This window comes from Jaculus jaculus, chromosome 6 (genome assembly GCF_020740685.1).
Source record: "Jaculus jaculus isolate mJacJac1 chromosome 6, mJacJac1.mat.Y.cur, whole genome shotgun sequence".
NCBI lineage: Eukaryota > Metazoa > Chordata > Mammalia > Rodentia > Dipodidae > Jaculus > Jaculus jaculus.
In genome coordinates, this window is record NC_059107.1 from 46,649,473 (window position 1) to 46,672,158 (window position 22,686).

General features: G+C 39.7%; 1 protein-coding gene across 1 annotated transcript in view; it reads right to left on the reverse strand.

Annotated features, from left to right (window-relative positions):
• Nucleotides 1–22,686, reverse strand: part of Dnah6 (dynein axonemal heavy chain 6) — a 397,099-nt gene that overhangs the window by 316,841 nt on the left and 57,572 nt on the right. Inside the window, exon 4 of the mRNA XM_004660533.2 lies at nucleotides 21,682–21,941. Within this exon, the coding sequence (XP_004660590.1) occupies nucleotides 21,682–21,941 (260 nt within the window). The remainder of the gene's footprint in view (nucleotides 1–21,681; nucleotides 21,942–22,686) is intronic.

Here is a 22,686-nt window from a genome sequence, read left to right on the forward strand (position 1 = left end):
ATTATAAAAAATGTCCCATGGTAATACCCTCCCTCCCCCCCCCAATTTTCCCTTTGAAATTCCATTCTCCATCATATCCTGTCCCCATCTCAATCATTGTACTTACATATGCACAATACCAACCTATTAAGTACCCCCCTCCCTTCCTTTCTCTTCCCTTTATATCTTCTTTTTAACTTACTGGCCTCTGCTACTGAGTTTTTTCCTTCTCATGCAGAAGCCCCATCATCTGTAGCTAGGATACACATATGAGGGAGAACATGGGGCACTTGGCTTTCTGGGTCTGGGTTACCTCATTTAGTATAATCCTTTCCAGATCCATCCATTTTTCTGCAAATTTCATAATTTCATTATTATTTAAAGCTAAGTAGAACTCCATTGTATAAATGTGCCATAACTTCATTATCCACTCATCAGTTAAGGGGCATCTAGGCTGGTTCAATTTCTCAGCTATTATAAGTTGAGCAGCAATAAACATGGTTGAGCACATACTTATAAGGAAATGAGGTGGTCCGTAGGATATATGCCTAGGAGTGCTGTAGCTGGGTCACATGGTAGATCAATCTTTACCTGTTTTAGGAACTTCCACACTGATTTCCACAATGGCTGAGCCAGACTGCATTCCCACCAACAGTGTAGAAGGGTTCCTCTTTTTCCAAATCCCTGCCAACATTTATGATCATTTGTTTTCATGATGGTGGCCAATCTGACAGAAGTGAGATGGAATCTCAATGTAGTTTTAATCTTCATTTCTCTGATGACTAGTGATGTAGAACATTTTTTTAGATGCTTATATGCCATTTGTATTTCTTCCTTTGAGAGCTCTCTATTTAGCTCCCTAGTCCATTTTTTGATTGGCTTCTTTGATTCCTTATTATTTAACTTTTTGAGTTCCTTGTATATCCTAGATATTAATCCTCTATCAGATAAATAGCTGGCGAAGATTTTTTCCAATTCTGTAGGGTGCCTCTTTGTTTTTTTCACTGTATCCTTTGCAGTGCAAAATCTTTGTAATTTCATGAAGTCCCAGTGATTAATCTGTGGTTTTATTGCCTGAGCAAATGGGGTTGTATTCAGAAAGTCTTTGCCAAGACCAATATGTTAAAGGGCTTCCCCTACTTTTACTTCTAGCAGTTTCAAAGTTTCTGGTCTGATATTAAGGTCTTTAATCCATTTAGACTTAATTCTTGTGCATGGAGAGATAGAAGGATATATTTTCATCCTTCTACAGATACATATTCACTTTTCCCAACACCATTTGCTGAAGAGGCTGTCTTTCCTCCAATGAATATTTTGGGCATTTTTATCGAATATCAGGTGGCTATAGCTACCTGGACTTACATCTGGGTCCTCTATTCTGTTCCACTGATCTACATGTCTGTTTTTGTGCCAGTACTATGCTGTTTTTGTTACTATGGCTCTGAAGTATAGGTTAAAATCAGGTATGGTGATACCACTAGCCTTATTTTTGTTGCTCAGTATTGTTTTAGATATTCGAGGTTTTTTGTGATTCCAAATGAATTTTTGGATTGTCTTTTCTATTTCTATGAAGAATGCCTTTGGAATTTTGATTGGGATTGCATTAATTGTAGATGGCATTTGGTAAGATTACCATTTTCACAATATTGATTCTTCTAACCCAGAAACAAGGGGTGTTTTTCCACTTCTTAGTGTCCTTGGCAATTTCTTTTTATTTTATTTTATTTATTTTATTTTTTAACACTTTTTTTGATTTATTAGTTTTCTTTTCATCAAATACAGGCAGTTTGGTACCATTGTTTAGGCTCATCTATGATCTAACCCCTCCCATTAGGCCCTCCTAGTTGATGTAAATGGGTCGTGCATTGTGGAGTTAGTCCCCAGTTATTTGTATGCTAAATGTCTCTGCAAATCATGACCTCCTCTGCAATTTCTTGCTTGAGTGTTTTAAAGTTCTCATTGTAGAGATTCTTTATTTCCTTGGTTAGGTTTACTCCAAGGTACTTTTTAAAATTTATTTTATTTATTTGAGAGACAGATGGAGAGAAATAGGTAGCGAGAGAGAGAATGGGCATGCCAGGCCTTCCAGCCTCTGCAAACGAACTCCAGATGCACGTGTCACTTTGTGCATCTGTTTTATGTGGGTCCTTGGGAGTTGAACCTGAGTCCTTTGGCTTTGCAGGCAAGTGCCTTAACCACTAAGCCATCTCTCCAGCCCCCCTTTTTTTTGATGCAATTGTGAATGGGAATGATCCTCTGATCTCATCCTCTCTGTGTTTGTTGTTAGCATATATAAAGGCTACTAATTTCTATGTATTTATTTTGTATCCTGCTATGTGGCTGTAGGTTTTTATCAGCTCTAACAGTTTGCTAGTAGAGTCTTTAGGTTCCTTTATATATAGAATCATGTCATCTGCATATAATGATAACTTGATCTCTTCCGTTCCAATTTTTATCCCTTTTTCTTGCCTTCTTGCTATGGCTAAGACTTCCAGAACTATATTAAATAAAAGTGGGGAGAGCGCACACCCTTGTCTTGTTCCTGATTTTAGTTGAAAAGCTTCCAGTTTTCACCATTTAGTAATATGTTGGCTGTAGGCTTGTCATAAATAGCTTTTATTATATTGAGATATGTTCCTTCTATTCCCAGTCTCTGTTGGCCTTTTATCATGAAGGGATGTTGGATTTTGTCAAATATTTTCTCTGCGTCTAATAAGATGATCATGTGATTTTTGTCCTTCAACCCATTTATATGATGTATTACATTTATAGATTTGCGTATATTGAACCATCCCTGCATCTCTGAGATAAAGCCTACTTGGTCAGGGTGAATGATCTTTCTGATATATTCTTGTATTCTGTTTGCCAATATTTTGTTGAGAATTTGCATCTATGTTCTTGAGGGAGATTGGTCTGCAATTTTCGTTTTTTGTTCTATCTTTGTCTGGTTTTGGTATCAGGGTGATGCTGGCTTCAGAGAAGGAGTTTGTAGAATTCTTTCTTTTTCTATTTCATGGAAAAGCTTATGAAGCAATGGCATTAGCTCTTCCTTGAAATTCTGGTAAAATTCAGCAGTGAATCCATCTGGGCCTAGGATTTTTTTAGTTGGGAGATTTTTGATGACTGTTCAGACCTCCATGCTTGTTATAGGTCTATTTAAGTGATTAATCTCATCTTGATTTAATTTAGGTAGGTCATATAAATCACAGAACTCATCCACTTTTTTCAGATTTTCATACATTGTGTAGTATATGTTTTCATAGTATGTCCCTATGATTTTTTGAATTTCTCTGGCATCTGTTGTAATGTTGCCTTTTTCATCTCTAATTTTATTAATTTGTGTCTCTTCTCTCTTTCTTTTGGCCAGAATGGCTAAGGGTTTATCAATCTTGTTTATCCTTTCAAAGAACCAACTCTTTGTTTCATTAATTCTTTGGATTGTTCTTTTTGATTCTATTTCATTAATTTCTGCCATAATCTTTATTATTTCCTCCTGTCTACTGATTTGGTTTGCGTTGTTCTTCTTTTTCCAAGGCTTTAAGGTGAATTATTAGGTCATTTACTTGCACCCTTTCTAATTTCTTAATATGGGCACTTAAAGCTATAAATTAGAACTGCATTCATTGTGTCCCAGAGATTTCGGTATGTTGTGTTCTCATTATCGTTTGACTCTATAAATTTTTTAATTTCCTTCTTGATTTCTTCAATGACCCATTCATCATTTAGTAGTGTATTGTTTACTTTCAATGATTTTCTGCATGTTCTATAGCCTTTCTTTCTATTGATTTGTAGTTTGATTCCATTGTGGTCAGATAGAATGCCAGGAATTATGTCAATTTTCCTGTATTTGTTAAGATTTGCTTTGTGTCCTAATATGTGGTCTATTTTAGAGAATGTTCCATGTGCTGCTGAAAAGAATGTATATTCTGCAGCATTTGGATGAAATGTCCTGTATATATCTGTTAAGTCCATTCCTTCTATGACCTCATTTAGTCCAGATGCCTCTCTGTTTATTTTTTCTTGGGATGACCTGTCAATTGATGAGAGTGGGGTGTTGAAATCACCCACTACTACTGTGTTTTGTGTTATCTGTGATTTTAGTTCTAATACTGTCTGTTTAATTTTGCTGCCCCCATGTTAGGTGCATATATGTTTAGGATTGTAATGTCCTCCTGTTGGAGTGTGCCCTTAATCAATATAAAGTGACCTTCCTTATCTTTCTTGACTGATGTTGGACTGAAGTCTACCTTGTCAGATATTATGATAGCAACCCCTGCTTGTTTTCTAGGCCCATTTGCTTGAAACACTGTCTTCCAACCTTTCACCCTAAGATAATGTCTATCCTTTGTAGAAAGGTGAGTTTCTTGGAGACAACAAACTGTAGGATCCTGGTTTTTAACCCAGTCTGCAAACCTATGTCTTTTTGTTGGGGCATTGAGGCCATTGATATTAAGTAATATCCTTGAAAGTTCTGTATTTATGTTTGCCAGGGGTTTTTTTTTTGTGTGTGTGTGTGTATGTGTGGTTTTGGTTCTACCTTTGTTCTCTTTTGTTAACTAGTATTTGAGTATTGCTTGTTTTTTCCAGGTTCCTTATCTGTGTGCTTTTCCTTCTCTTCAGCATGGAGGATTCTTTCAAGTGTTTTCTATATAGCCAATTTTGTCTTCAACTATTCATTTAGCCAGCTTTTGTCATGGAATGTCCTTTTTTCTCCGTCTATTTCAATGGATAGCTTTGCAGGATAAAGTAACCTTGGTTGACAGTTGTTATCTTTCAGAAATTGGAATACATCACTCCAAGCCTTTCTGGCTTTTAAAGTTTGTGTTGAGTAATCTGCTGTAATCCTGTAGGTAACTTGATTTTTCTCTCTAACTGCTTTCAATATTTTTTTCTTTGGTGTGTGTGTTTGGTAGTTTGATTATAATATGGTGAGGAGAGGGTCCTTCCAGGTTCTAAAGGCTTCTGTATCTGCATTGGCTCCCCTTTCCCAATTTGGGGGAAGTTCACTTCTATGATTTTGTTAAGGATGCCTACTATGCCTTTGGAGTGAGATTCTTCTCCTTCTACTATGCCCTGAATTCTTATGTTTGATCTTTTCATAGTGTCTGGAATATCTTGAAATTCCCATTCATACTTTTCTATTAGTTTGTCTTTCTCTTTGTTGGACTGTATTAGATCTGCCACCTGGTCTTCTAGCTTAGATATTCCGTCCTCTCTTTCATCCATTCTACTGGTGAGATTTTCTGCTTTTTATTTCATTAACTGTGTTCTTCACTGCTAGTAATTCTGACTGGTTTTTCTTTATTATTTCTTTTCCTTCTTTATGTCTTGTATTGCCTTCTTCATTTCATTAAATTGGTGTCCTACATCTTCTTGGATTCCTTTGATTTCCTCTTTGATTCCTTTGATTTGTTCAATGACTTCTTTGAACATATTTACCATCATTTTTTTGAAGTCTTTCTCAGGCATTTCCTCCAACTCATTTTCACTGGAGGTCATCTCTGGTGCATTAATACTTTTTGGTGGATTTATATTGTCTTGATTTTTGTTGTTTCTTGTGTTATAATGTATACATTTTTGCATTTTGAATTAAGTTAATTCTTGGATTATGTAGTTAGCTGGGTATTCTTAGCTATGTCAATTGATCTGATGTTATATATCATCAGGGTAGGAGATTAATATGTTAGGTATGGCTCTGAACACTCTCGGAGTATATACAAACGTGTTCCTAGGGGTTGAGTTTGCCTGCTCTGGGAGTATTCAAGTAGGGTGAGTGTAACAAAATACAGGTAGATTGTAAAATTTAAAACATTCAATCTACAACAGCACCAAGTATTTATGCAAGGGTAGGTGTTATAACAACCAGATCCTCTATCAACAAAGAGGGTGAGATTTCTGGTCTGTTGAGGGTTCCAAGTCAGCTTGTGACCAAGTGAGACCCTCCCCTGGTGCAATCCCAATTACCTTTTTGGATGCTTTTTGTGTCAGTCAAGTAGGCTGGCTGTGTTGCTGGACCACTGTTCTGTTTTCTAGAGCTGGGCACTGGATTTTCCTGTGAGGCAAACTGAGCCTGGCAACTGTGGCCCTGCAGATGGGCACCCCCACTGCTGGAACTGCCACTGCTGCTGCTGAAGCTGCCATTGCTGGATCTGTCACTGCTGCTGCTGAAGCTGGTGCTGCTTGGTCTGCTGCTGCTGCTGCTGAAGCTGCAGCTGCTGAGTCCACCACTGCTGCTGCTATAGCCACCACTGCTGGAGCTGCTGCTGCTGCTGCTGGAGCCACTGTTGCCTGTGCTGGAGCCACTGCTGTTGCTGCTGGAGCCAGAGCCACGGCTTCCACCACCACTTCCACTACCAGAGCCGGGGCACCGCTGCCAGAGCTGCTTTGGCCTGCCTGTGTGGGCTGTGGATGCTCTGGATCTTTCCTACTTTTCTGCTGCCATTTTAATTTCTCATACACCACACATTTTAGTAAAAGTGTGTAGTTTTCTGGGTTTTCTTTGCCTTTTTCTCCACTAGGCTTCTTTAGTGTGGTTCCTATGCCACCATCTTAACTGGAAGTCCTCTATCCTAAATATTTTAAATTTCTCTAAAGAAGATAAACAATTGTCCCCTTTTCAAAAACATTGGTCCTCATCCGTTACCTACAGTTCTATCTGGGTCAGATGGAGAGACCCATTGACTGGGGCCTGGAGAAGACCAGACCCACACCTCACAGCAAGGAGAGGGTTTGGATGTGTCTTCCCTCAAGATTAAAAAATACCAATTTGGATACCAGCAAGGGGCCTAAAATATTTACCCCAACAAGGGGGCACTGACCATCACATCTCCAGGGAGTCCCTGAGGACTGTTCCTCTGTCTTTTCCTCAGAAGTGATTGGAGATGTGGATGCTACTGCTTTTCCTGGTGCTGGCAATGCTCACTCCACCCAGTGATGAAGGATTTGGAAAACCACATGATGCCATAGCCATCCTGGCCAAAAAAATGGGAAAACCCTGTGATTTCCAGGGTGGAACATATCCAGTATCCCCTATATCCCCCACAAAAGGACGGGCTATCCAATAGGTGGACTGTGGTACTAAGACAGCAATACATCATATTGACACCTCTGGATCCCCAGTCTCCTTTTCTAACAAATAGGTATTCATAGAAAAACCCAAGGTTATACCCGTGGTGGCAGGCAAGCTGGGGCCCTGCCCTTGCACCACATTTTATCAAACAATGTGCTCAGTCTGTTACTCCACCACCCAACAGTGTACCAGTAATGATACCAAAAGTGTATACTGGACTGGCATCAGGAATTGAGTAACCCCTGGAGGTGACAGTGGGTGGATACCAGGGGATTTTGGACATCTTCGTTCTCCCTGTTTTGGTAGCCCAGGTGAGATGGTCTGCTGGAGTTATGCTCCCCCCATTGGCTATTCAGATGCTGGGGGAGTTCAAGATAAATTCGGGGAAAATGAGTCAATAAAAGGATAGAACAACTCGTTTTGGCCCAGTCCCCAGAGCTTAATTTGCATCCTATTGCCCTTCCTGAAAATTGGGGCAATTTAGCCCTCAACTCCCCTACTGAATCCATATTAAAAATGGTCTTCACCCTGCTAAACCAAACGGCTTCCTCCTTTGTGGAAGATTGCTAGCTTTGCCTCTGATCTGGGCCTCCCTGGCTGCTTGCAGTAATCCCGAATGATACAACTACAGTTGCCCATATGACCCTAAAAAATTGCTCAGCCACATTCCCCATCCCCATACAGCTTTTCTCAATGTCTCCATCTGGAACTTGCATTTGGCTTTTACGCCAATAAATCAGGAATCGTCCAGGACAAGATTAAGAGGCTTCAGCAAGACTTGGAGAGGAGGCAGCAGGACCCTTCAGGACAACCCACTGTGGATGGGCTTACATGGCTTCCTACCCTACCTCCTCCCTCTACATGGACCCCTCTTCTTCCTTCTCCTTCTCCTCACTATTGGACCCTGCTTGATTAATAAGATTACACAATTTATTCACCAATGACTAGAGGTAATAAAACTTCATTAGGTTTAAATACATTATCACAGGCTTGCTACTCAGGAGTCAAGCCCCTTATATGACTGGCTGTCCTCATATGAGCATCCCTCCTCCACCCTCCACCTGACCAATGACGGGTAAGATCTCAGGCTGGGACAACCTAAGACAGGTCATGGAGTGGATTCTCAACAAGCTGGATACATGGTACCCAGTGATGGGAAAGATCCCCAGAGGGGGACAACCTAAGACAGGGGCCATGCTTACAAAAACAAAAGGGGGAGATGTTGGGCCTAAAGAAGCCTAGATGCAAGGCCCAGTGGAGCTTCCTGAGCCTGGCTAGAGTTTAGCGACCTGTCTTTGGCCTATGACTTCTGCATAGGAGTGACTCAGCAAGGCCTGACCTAAAACTGCCTCTGCCCAGCTACTACTAATGTGGTGAAATATTATTGCCTCTTAATCCTCACCCCGCCCTAAGACTCCCACCCACTGCCTTGATGCTATATAAGTGCCTGCTTGATAAAAGAAAATGAGATCCTGCTTCGACAAGTCTCCCAACTCAGTGTGTTTCTCTCTAGTGACTAGGAGAGGGTCTGGGTCGTCGACACCCTCCATCCCGCTCAGCCCCAAGGAGAGACTGGTGGGACTGGGTCCCCCACAGCCCTACTGCCGGAGAATCCGGCACCTTTACTGCACAGACACTTATTCAACACATTTGTGGCTGCTCTATTCACAATAGCTAGGAACTAGAATCAGCGCAGATGCCCATCAACTGGTGAATGGATAATGAAGATGTGGTACATACACACAATAGAATTTTACTCATCAGTAAGGAAAAAATGACATAATAATAATTTGCAGGCAAATGGATGGAGTTGGGAAAAAGAAACACTCTAAGCAGTCACACAAACACAGAAAGACAAATACCACATGTACTCTCTTATCTGCTGTTCCTAAGTGGGATCAATTAGTGATGAGTGCAAACAGTAGTCGGCACCAGAAATATGGTCAAAAACTAGAATGAGAATAGCACAGAGAAGAACTAAAAGACAAGAGAGTAAGAGTAACATGAAAAGTTTGGGGAGGGCAGAATATTGGAGGTAGGGGGAGATTTTGGAGAGATAGCAGGTAAGGTGGTTGGGGAGGGGATTACATAAAAGTTAAGACAACATGAGTCAGTTCCATAGACATCTTGATTGGCATTTTACAATATATTAAGAGGGCACAGTCTTACCAGAAGGTGGAAAAAGCTTAACCTTCTTAAAACCACAGACTCTGGCTGGTATTTACCAGTCCCAGAGTTTGGTTGCCCCACCCACACAGTGACCTGTTGGCCAGTGAGATCCACGAGGTCCCTAAAACAAAGTAGGCCATTGCCAAAACACGTGATTACCTGCCAGAGCTAAAAAGTAAGACCTTATTGCTAAAGACATCACAGGACATTGGAATACCATGCTGGAACTGAAAAGGAAACTAGTTCCCTCCTGGTTAGCCCTCATAGTGCTAGAAAGCCCTATGGCAGCTTCTGGAAGAAACCATTCCCCAACAGCATTGCCATAATAAGCTTTACATTGCTGGAATAAACTTCAAAACCAGGCACAAGTTATGGGAGGAAGGGAGTTATTAAAGCTTAGAGATCCAAGAAAGTCCATAATGGCAGACGAAGTTGCCTCCTTTCACAGGCCCATGGAAAGAGAGCTACCACCACCAGTGCCACAGAGCAAGCACACTCCAGGAGCCCCAGGCAGCACTCAAGCACCCTGCATACCTTTGGCTGGAAATTTTAGATCCACCCCTACACCTTAAGGCTGGACCCTAGGATCCACCAACAGTAACACCAACTTACAAGTTTGAATAAAACGACTGAATCTATTGGGGATATCCATTCAAACTACCACAAGCATGAATAAGCAGAGCACCCTGCAATTATGAAACCAACCAGTCAGACAATAAGTACACACTTGTGCAATAGTGACACACAGCTTTTCTCATTGGATATAAGGTCTACCCAGTGGGAAATAACTCATACATAATCCTGGAAATGAAGTCAGATTTCCATTGTCAGGAAACTCATACTTCAGGGAGAAGCCCCACTGCTCTCTGGAGAAGAGTGGGTTAACACACCAAAATTGTCACATAATTTTGTGTACCCCATTTAACCCATACTGCTCTCACTCTTTGGTGGAGAATATGCTTTATTTTACAGATGGCAGAGAAAATGGAGGAGAGTCAAGATTCATTGACAAGACAAGATAATTGACTGCCCACCACAAAACTTGCCACCTCTTCCACATCTGCCAGGGCCCAGGAGAACTTACAGTGGGAGCAGTGCAAGGAACACTGCTATTACTGCTGACCTCAACCAGCTCGAGGGTGATGGTGGCCGACACAGTTGATCAAGCACAACCTATCAAAGCAGAAATCCAGAAGCTACAAAGAACTCTCCACTAAATCAGACCACTAACAGGCCTACCATGGCTCAAGGAAAATTATGGAAGAGAGGACAGAAAGACTATCAAAGCCATAGACTGGGTAGGACTACCCGGGGGTACAGTCCCTCCATTATCCATTGGGACTGACTGAGGCCTTTGTGACCACACAGTGAATTCCAAACTCCACTGAGGGTGGCCCCAGGGAAATGGAAACAGAAGAGAGGGAATAAAAGAGAATAATCTGTAAAAAATAATTAAAAAAACTGTTTCAGTCAGGCATGGAAGTACATACCTTTAATCCCAGCAGAGGTAGGAGGATCATTGTGAGGTTGGAGGACAGCCTGAGACTACATAGTGAATTCCAGGTCAGCCTGGGTAAGCAATATCCTACCAAAACAAAACAAAAAAATGTGTGTGTGTGTTTCAGAAAACGATTTATTTTAAAAAATTAATGTCATAAAATTCAATTAAAACTCATCTGTTGTCTAATTAATGATATCAAAAACCAAACAGGAAAGAAGGAGGAAAGGAGCAGAAAAATTCAGAAACATGAAACTGTTTACTTTTAATATTAATAATATTAATGCTATTGTTAGGTCAAGACAAAATGGAGTTACAGCAGGAGGGCAAAGTGAATCATCCACATTCCTCAAGGACTTGGCCAACCATTATCACTGCCCTGCATAACAAGATTCCAAGTCTAGATTTACTGCCCCCCTGTCTCTCACTGGGTCACTTCTGGTCTCACCCTATGGCAAATGTAAGAAACAGAGATTTACTGCTCCAACAAAGAAATGCCTTCCCTTCCTCACCTTCCCCCAACTGAACAGCCTATATATCCCACTATCTGTAACCCCAACGTGACTGCTCCCACTCTTGAGAGTCAGTCTGGCAGCTCATGTTTTTCCCGAATAAAACTTCCATCTTTGCCTCAGAATGCTCACCATGGTCCTTGGACACTCCTGAACCTTATAGTTATGACATGATGGAATGAAATAATAGCAATTACATATATATATCTCAATAGAAAAACTTCTAAGAGAAAATGTGAATATAAAGACAAAATTAACAAGAATTTGTTCTTATCTACATAGAATAAAGAATTTTGCTAAAGAAATGAGTTTGTCTAAGAGATTGAAGAGAGAAGCTACTGCCTAAGGAGGACTCAGGTATATGGGATGACAACAGGGCTGTGCTCATTCCTGCTACAGAGCTGCTCTCTGGTAGATCCAGGGATTTAGACCAGGCAGCCCATATGAATATTAGGAAAGTATAATTTTCCCTGTGGCAAACTACATTTTGCAGCCATGAGCAGCATACATTCCTGGTTTTCACCTGCCCTGGGGCAGGGTGCCACCATGAGCAGCATAGTTTCTGGTTCTCACCTTCCCTGGTGCAGGGAAGCCCTTGAAAAGCATCACTTTTATGTTTGCGTTACTCAAACCTTAACTAGCCAGAACCACTTCATGAATACCAAAAATTCAGCAGTTGTTCAGACCATCAGCTTTATGTAAATTTGTAAAGGCCACATCATGACTTTAAAAATAATTATAAGGACAGCCTCTTCAGCAAATGGTGTTGGGAAAACTGGATATGTATCTGTAGAAGGATTAAAATAGATTCTTCTCTCTCTCCATGCACAAGAATTAAGTCCAAATGGATTAAAGACCTTAACATCAGACCTGAAACTCTGAAACTGCTAGAGGAAAAAGTAGGGGAAACCCTTCAACATATTGGTCTTGGCAAAGACTTTCTGAATACAACCCCATTTGCTCAGGCAATAAAACCACAGATTAATCACTGGGACCTCATGAAATTACAAAGATTTTGCACTGCAAAGTACACAGTGAAAAAAGCAAAGAGGCAACCTACAGCATGGGAAAAAAATCTTTGCCAGCTATATATCTGATAGAGGGATATTTATTGAAGCTTACAGATCCCAGGGAAGTTCCATAGTGGAAGAAGAAGTTGGCTCCCTCTTAAAGGACCAGGCAGAGAGAAAGAGAAAAAAAAAAAAAAAAGCCAAAAGCCAAAAGCAAAACCACACAGCCCACTTCAGGAACTCCAGGAGGAACTCAGGCATTTTGTATATCTTTAGATTGGAATGTCAAATCCACCACGAAACTGAAGGCTAGATCCTAAGATCCAGGCACTGATGAAACCCCCAGCCAAGTAGCTGGAAATCCAAGAAGTTTTAATAAACTCCTGAATCTATTGGGGGGAATTTATTCAAAGTACCACATACACACACAAGTACAAGTACATCAATAAAAATATATAAAAAATAAAAGTATTTTAAGGGAATGAGAATGTAACTTAGTTAGTAGAGTGCTTGCCTAGCATGAACAAACACTGTTCAGTTCCCAGAGCCAATAAACTGGGTATGGTGGTGCATGCCTGTAATCCCAGCATTTGGAAGGTGGAGGAAGGAGGATTAGAACCTCAGTGTCATTCTTGTTTACACAGCAAGTTTGAGGACAGCCTGGGGTCTGTATAATCATAGCTCAAAAAACAAAAAAGAAAAGATAAAGCCCAGGTATTTTGATGCTGAAGTGGTATGTTGTCTATTGAAAATACTCAGCATATCTCTAAAAACATATCCCTTGAGTAAACCCTTAAAATCAGAGAAATGGGTTTTAATGATATCAGTTTCACAAAATGTTTTAAATCTCACTCTTTGCTTTAAAAACTTGTAAGAGCATGCTTAGCCTTGGCCTCTATCTTTTGTGATGGAAACAATATTCCTAACTTGGCTTTCTACCTTATTCACTGTTGAGACAGGATAGCTCCCTATTGCCATCAGGTTTACATTACTGGCAGAAATCACCTGACCAAGAGTAGCTGGTAGGAAAAAAAAAGTTTATTTTGGCTTACAGACTCAAGGAAAAGCTTATTCATGGCATATGGCAGAGGAAAACAATGGCATGATTAGAGGGTGGACATCACCTCTTCACCAACATCAGGTGGCCAAGAGCAAGAGGAGAGTGTGTCAAACACTGGCAAGGGCTATAATACCCATAAGGCCCTCCCAACAACACACTGCCTCCAAAAGGCGTTAATGCCTAAATCTCCATCCGCTAGCATTCAGAAGACATAAGTTTATGAGAGGGACACCTAAATCAAGCCACCACATTCCACCCCTGTTCCTTATAAACTGATAACCATACATGATGTAAAAATGTAATGCATTCAGTGCAACTTTAAAAGTCCCCATAGTTTTTATAAATCCTAATGATGTTCAAACATTCCCATAGTCTGAGATCTTTTGGATGAACCATAATACCAAAAAATCCTCCCCTCCCCCAAGCCCATAACAACACAGAATAAACATTCATACCACAAAAGATGGCATTGGGTATAGCAAAGAAATATTCAATCAATACAAGATTTAAAACAATGAGGGCAAACATCAAGCTCTGTAGCTCCAGGTCCAACAAGTATAGCTAGTGACAAGTCACCAAGTCCAATAATTCTCATCAGCAACAAGTCTCTGGAGTTCCAATTCTGCCCCTCCAGCTAGGCTACACACAGTCCTGGAAAACTACATCAGGGGCCATCAGCTCTCCTTATCAGTTGTGTTGTGGTCCTGGCATCTCTACTGGGTCTCCACTACAACACATGGTCCATCCTCACGGCTCCATCCAGTGTCCATACAGGCATCCAGCAAACCTGCTCCCCATGGCCATTTCCAAAACACAAGACCATGTTGCAAATTCAATGACCCTTTTTTCTTGCATTTCTTATACTTCATAATACCAGGGGGTGTGTGACTTTGTTAATCCAGGAGTGGGGAATAAGGCAGACTTTGAAGAACAGGACACTCCTTCAGCATTCAGGCCCTTTCAAAAGATTGCATTCTTTATGTTGCCCCAGTGCAGGTCAGCTGGCCAAATCTCAAAGGCTGTATTCTCTCACACAATTGCAGCTGAATAGAAAGAAGTTTCAGCTGAAAGATTTCATTTCTGTGCCATATCCCTCTGCTCATACCAGTCCATTTCTACACAATAAAGCCCTGCACAAATTCTCAGATCATGGGCATAACAACAACTTCTCACACTAACTGTTTCTAACCCACTCCAGGCAAAGCTCTTTCTCACCATCATAAGCCAAACCTCACAGTCCTTAGTTCTTACTGCATTCAGGTCTTTCAACTATGACCAGAATAGTCCACCAAGCTGTACTTACCATAGTGCAAAGCATCTCTTAGGCCAAGGTTTCAAATCCTTCCACATTCCTGTCAAAAATCAGCTCCAAAATGCCAAAAGCCATACAGGTGTCTAACAGCAATGACACCACTCTTGGTACCAACTTACTATTACGGTCAGGTTCACTTTGCTGGCAGAAATCATCCGACCAAGAGCAGCTTGTAGGACAAAAAGGTTTATTTTGGCTTATAAACTCAAGGGGAAGCTCCATGCTGGCATGAGCACATGAGGACATCATCTTCTCACAAACATCAAATGGACAATAGTGACAGGACAGTGTGCCAAATACTGACAAGGGGAAACTGGCTATAATACCCATAATCCTGCCCCCAACAATACATTTCCAAATCTCCATTTGCTGGGAATGTAGATATTTAGAGCACCCAAGGTTATGGGAGATACCTAATCAAATCACCATACTTCCTGAACCAGAGCTACTGGTTTAGCTGGACTAACTAGTCAGCAAGCCCCCAGGAGCCCTTCTGTCTGCCTCCTAGGCACTGGGCTTCCAGAGGCACACCACTATGCCTGAGGTTTATGGGGGTGCTTGGTCACTGTGCTTGCCCTGCTACTGTTCTTTTGCTAAGTGGATAATTTGTACCCAGCAAATTTCCATAGAAATACTTATGTTTATGCTCATGTATTAGTTATATTAGTATATATTAGTTAATAATAATAATTCATAACTCATCCCATTTTCTTATTGAGCACACATACCCAAAGATGCCCCACAAATCATAATATATGTACATAAAATTTGTACTGAGATTTCTGTAGCTTACATCTTAGCTTCATCTTAAGTCAATTCTTTAATGGAAAGTATTGATTCTTATTTGTTTACATATATTATGGAAGAAGTTAGTAGACTTGAGAAACAAATGGTTTTATATTTGGAGATTATGCACCTTCCTCACACCTAGAGGTGGTGACGTTTTTGGATGCCAAACTTCTCAGTCTCAGGAGTGACTCCAGAGCACTTTCAAGCTTTATCTTGAGAGGGGATGGAGCATACAATTCAAGACCCTAGCTTCTAGAAGCAGACTATAATTTTTTGTTTATTTTTATTTACTTATTTGAGAGCAACAGACACAGAGAGAAAGAGGCATATATAGAGAGAGTGAGAGAATGGGCGCACCAGGGCCTCCAGCCACTGCAAACAAACCCCAGATGTGTGCACCCCTCTGTGCATCTGGCTAACATGGGACCTGGGGAACCAAGCCTCAAACTGGGGTCCTTAGGCTTCACAGGCAAGCGCTTAACTGCTAAGCCATCTCTCCAGCCCCACTATCCATTTATTTTTTTAAAGTGTGCTGTTCAGTTTCCATGTGCTGTTTGGATTTTTGGTGGGTCTTTTATTGTTAATTTTTAGCAATATAGCGTTGTGATCTGATAACATGCAGGGAATTATGTCAATCTTCCTAAATATGTGGAGGCCAGCTTTGTGACCCAGTATATGGTTTATTTTAGAGAATGTTCCATGTGCTGCTGAGAAAAATGTATAGTCTGTGGATTTGGGATGCAAAGTTCTGTAGATGTCCATTAGGTATAAGTGGTCTATTGTTTTGTTGAGCTCTCTTACTTCCCTGTTGAGCTTCTGTTTGGATGATCTGTCTATTACTGATAATGGTATGTTGAAGTCCCCAACTATGATGGTGTTGGTGCTTATTTCTGTTTAATTGTCAAGTAGGTTTTGTTTTATGAACTGTGGTGCCCCTGTGTTTGGTGCATACAGATTTATGATTGTAATATCCTCTTGATGGATCGTTCCCTTGATAAGTAGGAAGTGGCCCGCTTTGTCTTTTATGATTATTTTTGGTTTGAAGTCTATTTTATCCAATATTAATATAGCTATGCCTTGTTTCTTATTCCTGTTTGCTTGGAATATTGTTTTCCACCCTTTCACCCTGAGGAGGTGTCTGTCTTTAGTAGTGAGGTGGGTTTCTTAAAGACAACAGATTGAGGGTCTAATTTTTTGATCCATCTTGTTAGCTTGTGTCTCTTGATGGGTGAATTAAGGCCATTAATATTCAGGGTAATGACTGGGAGATTTGATTTGATCCCTGCCATATTGTGATGGTCATTACTACAAAAATATATTTCCAAAATATAGTTTTAAGTCACCCATGCCAATACTTTATGTGGCACTGACATGAAAGAATAAATTTTACATTTGCTAAATTTGAACCTTTGCAGCATGGGGAATGAACACGCCAACCTAGCATTCCTTGATATTTGGGTTATTGGATTATTTTTCCTAGAAGTCATAATTATGAAAAAATTTTCATATATGAGTCAAGAAGTATATTTATATTTAGTAAATAAACCATTTTCCATTTATTTCCCTTAATATCTATGAACTGCTCTCTAGATACTGATAATTAAAGATAGTAATGCAGTGATAGAAATAATAATAGTATTAGAATATTAAATTAAATATTGAAACTATTTTTGCTCATTAAAGAGTTTTAAAATTCTACACTAGTTCACCACTTATCTTTAAAAACTTAGTATTTTCTCATTTTTGAAAACAGGGTCTAATTACTGTCCTTCATTTATCACTCAATTTTCTTATTTGTAATAAAATAGAATAGAGGATAGTAGTAAGAATAAATGTCATTTTATGAATACCAGTAAGGATAGCTACTTTTCTTTCTTTGGCATTCTAGAATTAGCAGATCTAAGTCCAAATGTTTGTTTTCCCCTCATGAATCTGCTCTAACTTCTGTGTCTCAGTTTAAATCAACTCTACCTTTTCTCTTTTTAAACTTTTAAAAATTTATTTGCAAAGTGACGGGGGGAGGGGGAGAGGAAGAGAGAGAGAGAGAGAGAGAGAGAGAGAGAGAGAGAGAGAGAGAGAGAGAGAGAGAGGGAGAAGACTAGGGGCACCAGGGCTTCTTGTCACTGTAAATGAACTCCAAATGCATGTACCAAGCATCTGGCTTTATGTGGGTTCTGGGGAATCAAACCTGGGCAATCAGCCTTTGGTAGCAAGTACCTTTTATTGCTGAGCCATCTCCCCAGCCCATCTACCCTTCCTCTTGCTCGGACAAGTAGACATGGAAGTCATCCTGGACTCTTCTGCTTGGCCACTCTCTATGTCATCTTTAAAAGCATCTTCAAAATTTCAGAATCAGACTTATTTCTCCACTAAGACTTGGTCAACTTTGAAAGTGAATAAAGGCTTGAAGTGTTATTCCTATTTCAGCACTTGCTCCCCAAAAGTATACTCTACATTCAGTGGCAGAATGATCTTTTCAATATGGAATTCAGAATAAGGCCATTTTCTACTTGAAATTCTATACTTCTATTCTTTCCCAATCTAGAAGGTGAAGTCCCAACAAACTCACATGACCCACTCTTTTCCTCCATTCTGCAATAGACACACCAGCCTCTTCTTTGCTCCATGAACATTCCATGTATGTTCCTGACTGATGATAACAGTATTCACTATGGTTTTTATTTAAATGCAAGTTTCTCATGATCACCACACGAGTTAATTCACTATCTCTCCCCTGAACTCCTAATGTCCTTCAACCTACATCATGTTTCCTATCATATTTATCACACTACATAATTCATTCATGAATTGTGTTTCTTACCATCTCTCTGCTTAGATGTAAGCTACATGAAGGAATCACTCAATGTGTATATATGTGCACATGTGTATAAACGTGGGGGAAACCAGAGGAGGATGTCATCAAGTGGCCTTATTGATTGCTCTTCTGCCTTATTTCTTTGAGAGAGTGTCTCTGACTGATTCTGAAGCTCATGGGTTTTTGATTAGACTAACCAGTGATCCCCAGCAAGCAGTGTCCTGCCTATGCTTCCCTCCTCTGAGATGATAAGCATACATGGCCATACTTGGGTTTTTATGTGGGTTCTGGGGATCAAACAGCAAATCATCTTGCCCAACCTCCCATCTCTCCAGCTTCAAGGGTAGCACTTTTGACCAAGAGGGTTTACTAATCTACTTCTAGCAATTCAAACAGCTCCTGCTACTCAGGGCTGCTCCATACATTTGTTTAATGGCTGGACAATCTGCCTACAGATTGTTTCTCTTTCATATTAATATTTTCTGGATTCTGTCATTTTATATCTTCCTAAAGATGACTTTATTCTCTCCAGGACAGCTGTCTTCAGTGTCATCTGCTTAATTAAAACTGTACACTTGGGCTGGAGAGATGATTTTAAGCTATACTACAAAGCCATAGTAACAAAAACAGCATGATATTGGCACAAAGACAGACATGTAGATCAATGGAACAGAACAGAGGACCCAGATGTTAATCCAGGTAGCTACAGCCATCTGATTTTTGACAAAAATGTCAAAACTATTCATTGGAGAAAAGATAGCCTCTTCAACAAGTGGTGCTGGGAAAACTGGATGTCAATATGTAGAAAGATGAAAAGATCCTTGTCTTTCTCCATGCACAAGGATCAAATCCAAGTGGGTCAGGGACTTCAATATCAGACCTGAAACTCTGAAATTGCTCAAGAAAAAGGTAGGAGAAACCCTTCAACATATTGGCATAGGTAATGACTTTCTGAATATAACCCCAATTGCTCAGAAAATAAAACCACTAATCAACCACTGGGATCTTATGAAATTACAAAGCTTTTGTACATCAAAGGACACTGTGAATAGAGCAAATAGACAACCTACAGAATGGGAGAAAATCTTTGCCAGCGACACACATGACAGGGGATTAATATCCAGAATAAACAATGAACTCAAAAAGAGAACAGTAAGAAATCAAACAACCCAATCAAAAAAATGGGCTATGGAACTAAGTAGAGAGTTCTCATCTGAAGAAATGCACATGGCATATAAACATCTAAAAAAGTGTTCTACATCCTTAACCATCAGGGAAATGCAAATTAAAACTACCTTGAGATTCTATCTCTCTCCTGTCAGAATGGCTACCATCAAGAAAACAAATGACAATAAATGTTGGCAAGGATGTGGTAAAAGGGGAACCCTTCTACACTGTTGGTGGAAATGTAATCTTGTACAGCCATTGTGGAAATCAGTGTGGAGATTCTTGAGACAGCTAAAAATAGATTTACCATATGAGCTAGCTCTAGCACTCCTAGGTATGTATACCAATGACTCTTCTCACTACCTTAAAGACACTTGCACAACTGTTTATTGTTGCTCTCTTCACAATAGCTAGGAAATGGAACCAGCCTAGATGGCCATTCACAGATGAATGGATAATAAAGATGTGGTACATCTACACAGTGGAGTTCTATTCAGTGGTAAAGAAAAATGAAATTATGAAACTTGCAGGGAAAGGATTATACTAAGTGATGCAATCCAGGCCCAGAAAGCCAAATGTCTCATGTTCTCTCTCATATGTGGATTCTAGCTACAAATGTACAGACTTGTGTGTGAGCTGGAACCAAAAATTAGTAGCAGAGGCCCATAAGCTAGAAATACGCTATAAGGGAGGGAGGAGAGGGAAGGACTTTAGGAGATGGTATTATATATATGTAAGTAGAAGAACATATTACAGGGAGGGGAAAGGTCTAAGCTAGGTCAGGGGAAGAGAGTGTATAAAAGAAGAGTATAGGGGAGGGTCAATAAAAATTCAAGATATTTTGAATAAGATATATGAAATTCTACTTTCTTGAATAATGGCATATCCAGAAGCCATAAATTATTACTAGAAAATTTTCAGTGCCAGAGATGGGATACCTTCCAGTGAGTTGTTGGTCAGGGAGGTCCCTGCTGCCTCCAAATCCTTATAAGCTACTGCCAAGGACCTTGGTTTCCCATGAGAAAGAGATGGTAAGACTCTATTGCTGAAGACTTCACATGCCTAAGTGGCAAAGTCACTAAGAAATCAAGCTGGTGCTTAGCAGAAAACCCTCTCCTTGTAGTCCAGCCAAGTGAAAGCTAGAAAAAGCTGCACTGCATGCAGCCTTATTTGAGACAGAAGTCATCAGTGGTGAAAACAGTGGACACTGGAAGCCTCAAGTTTGGCCAGAAAGGCCAAATGACCAAATGAGTGTAATAGTGGCATGTCTGCTCTAGGGGAAAACAATAGCTCTCTAATTAGACTGAAGTCCCACTTTATGGAAGGATAAACCTAATCAAAAGCCTATGGCAGGGGAGGTCATGAGCCTTAGGGGTATAAAGCCTGCTCTTGTCTAGATAAATGCATATATTACTCTCACCAAATTTCCCTGAAAGCACTATACTTAATTTTCATATTCATATATTAATGCTAATCTCACTTCTGGTTAGAAAAGCTTCTCTTTTCAGATGGCAATGACCACTGGGATGACCCAAAAGTCATCATAGTGCTAAGAAGAAGGGGCGGAGGAATGTCCAGCCCTGAAACATCTCACACCCTCCAAGGCTTAGGATCTGTTGTGGAAGAGATGGCAGAAAGAATGTAAGAGCCAAAGGAAGGGTACCACTCCTTACACACAACTGTCCAGACAGAATTTGGCCTCGATATCCAAGACCTTGCAGTGCCTAGCAATAACCTCATAATATGAGAAAAAAATGATGACATCAAATTAAAAGAGAGACTAATGGAGAGAGAGAGGGGCTATGATGGAGAGCAGAGTTATGAAGGGGAAAGCAGGGGAGGGAAGGGAAATACCATGGTTTGTTGTCTGTAAGTATAGAAGTTGGCAATAAAAAATAAATATATAAATAAATATATAAAGATAAGTTGCAACAGGTTAAACAAATCATGCATCATCTACCATTTATAGCTTGCCACTTTTTTCTCAGTAATTAAAAAAGAGTAAAGACTTGTGATACTAAATAAAATATATAACAGAACATTATATAAATATGAGAAGCCCAACAATGCACTACCTTGCAAAATATTTAATTTTTATAAGTAGACAAAGGAAAGCTATATAAATAATATAAATATGATTATCTATGTATATATAATTGTTGTGGTTAGGATTCATTTATAATTGAAAGATAAAAATTAATTTCAATCATATTCATCATTAGAACCCAATTAATTATGGATAATACTTGCAAGTTTGTTACTTTTAATGTTAAATAAATTGCTTCATCAAAGAGAACTCACCTCAGATTAAATGGATCATATTCAATGGAAGACTTTGGCACTGCAGGGATCATATAAAGAAATCCCAGATTTTCATTTTCACGTATTATTTCAATGATCTGCAAGGGGTCTCGAATGTTGGCTTTAATAACTTCTTCCCGGTCATGGAAAACACATTTAGGGTAAGCTGAAGATCGAGTCCCGAAGAGACCTCTTCTTCCAATACTCGTACGTGCCAGTTTAGGAGAAGGGGAATAAAAATCAGCAGAGGGTCCATGGTCCTAAATAAAACCAATTTTATTAAAATAAAATTATTTTTAAAAATATATATACAATTACATAGAAACATAAACAATCCTCAAAAGCAAGCATTCTGCAACTGAAAAATTTTAAACTATTGTTTAAACAAGGGCTTCTGTCAACTTTAACATGATTATGAGACTTAAGTACTAATATTGTAACAGGAAATAGATTTATTTTTCATTATATCTTTGAAACAGTTTTAATATATCCTAGGTGAAAATTTTCATCAAGAATAGGGTTGCAATTTTATCTGGGCCCCTATCTCTAATTAATGTAACTCAGTGGAAAGATATGACTCAATTGAATAGTCATACATATTGAGATTTTGCATGAGAAGTGAAGGAAGCATTCTATCAAGTGCAAAACACCTGTAGTATAACTTGAGTTGCCAGCTCATCTGATGGTGGAAGTCAATCATCTTTCATCATCAGAAGCCAGCCAATCTTCCAGCCTTCCCAGCTTTCAGCCTCCTTCTCCTTCCTTTGTTCCCTCTCTCGCCCAAGAAATCTTCATTGCAACATTTTCAATCTAAACTCATCTGAGAAGTCAGTACCTAAAAAAAGAAAAATTACTCACTAGTGATAATATTCTTTTATTGGGAATCTTTCTTCCTTCCATGTTTCTCTTTAACTTCCTTTGGCTGAATTCTTCCCAGTCATAACACAGGAATATAGCTCACAAGCCAACATTCCTTTCCATTTTCCCTTTAATCTGAGATGCCCA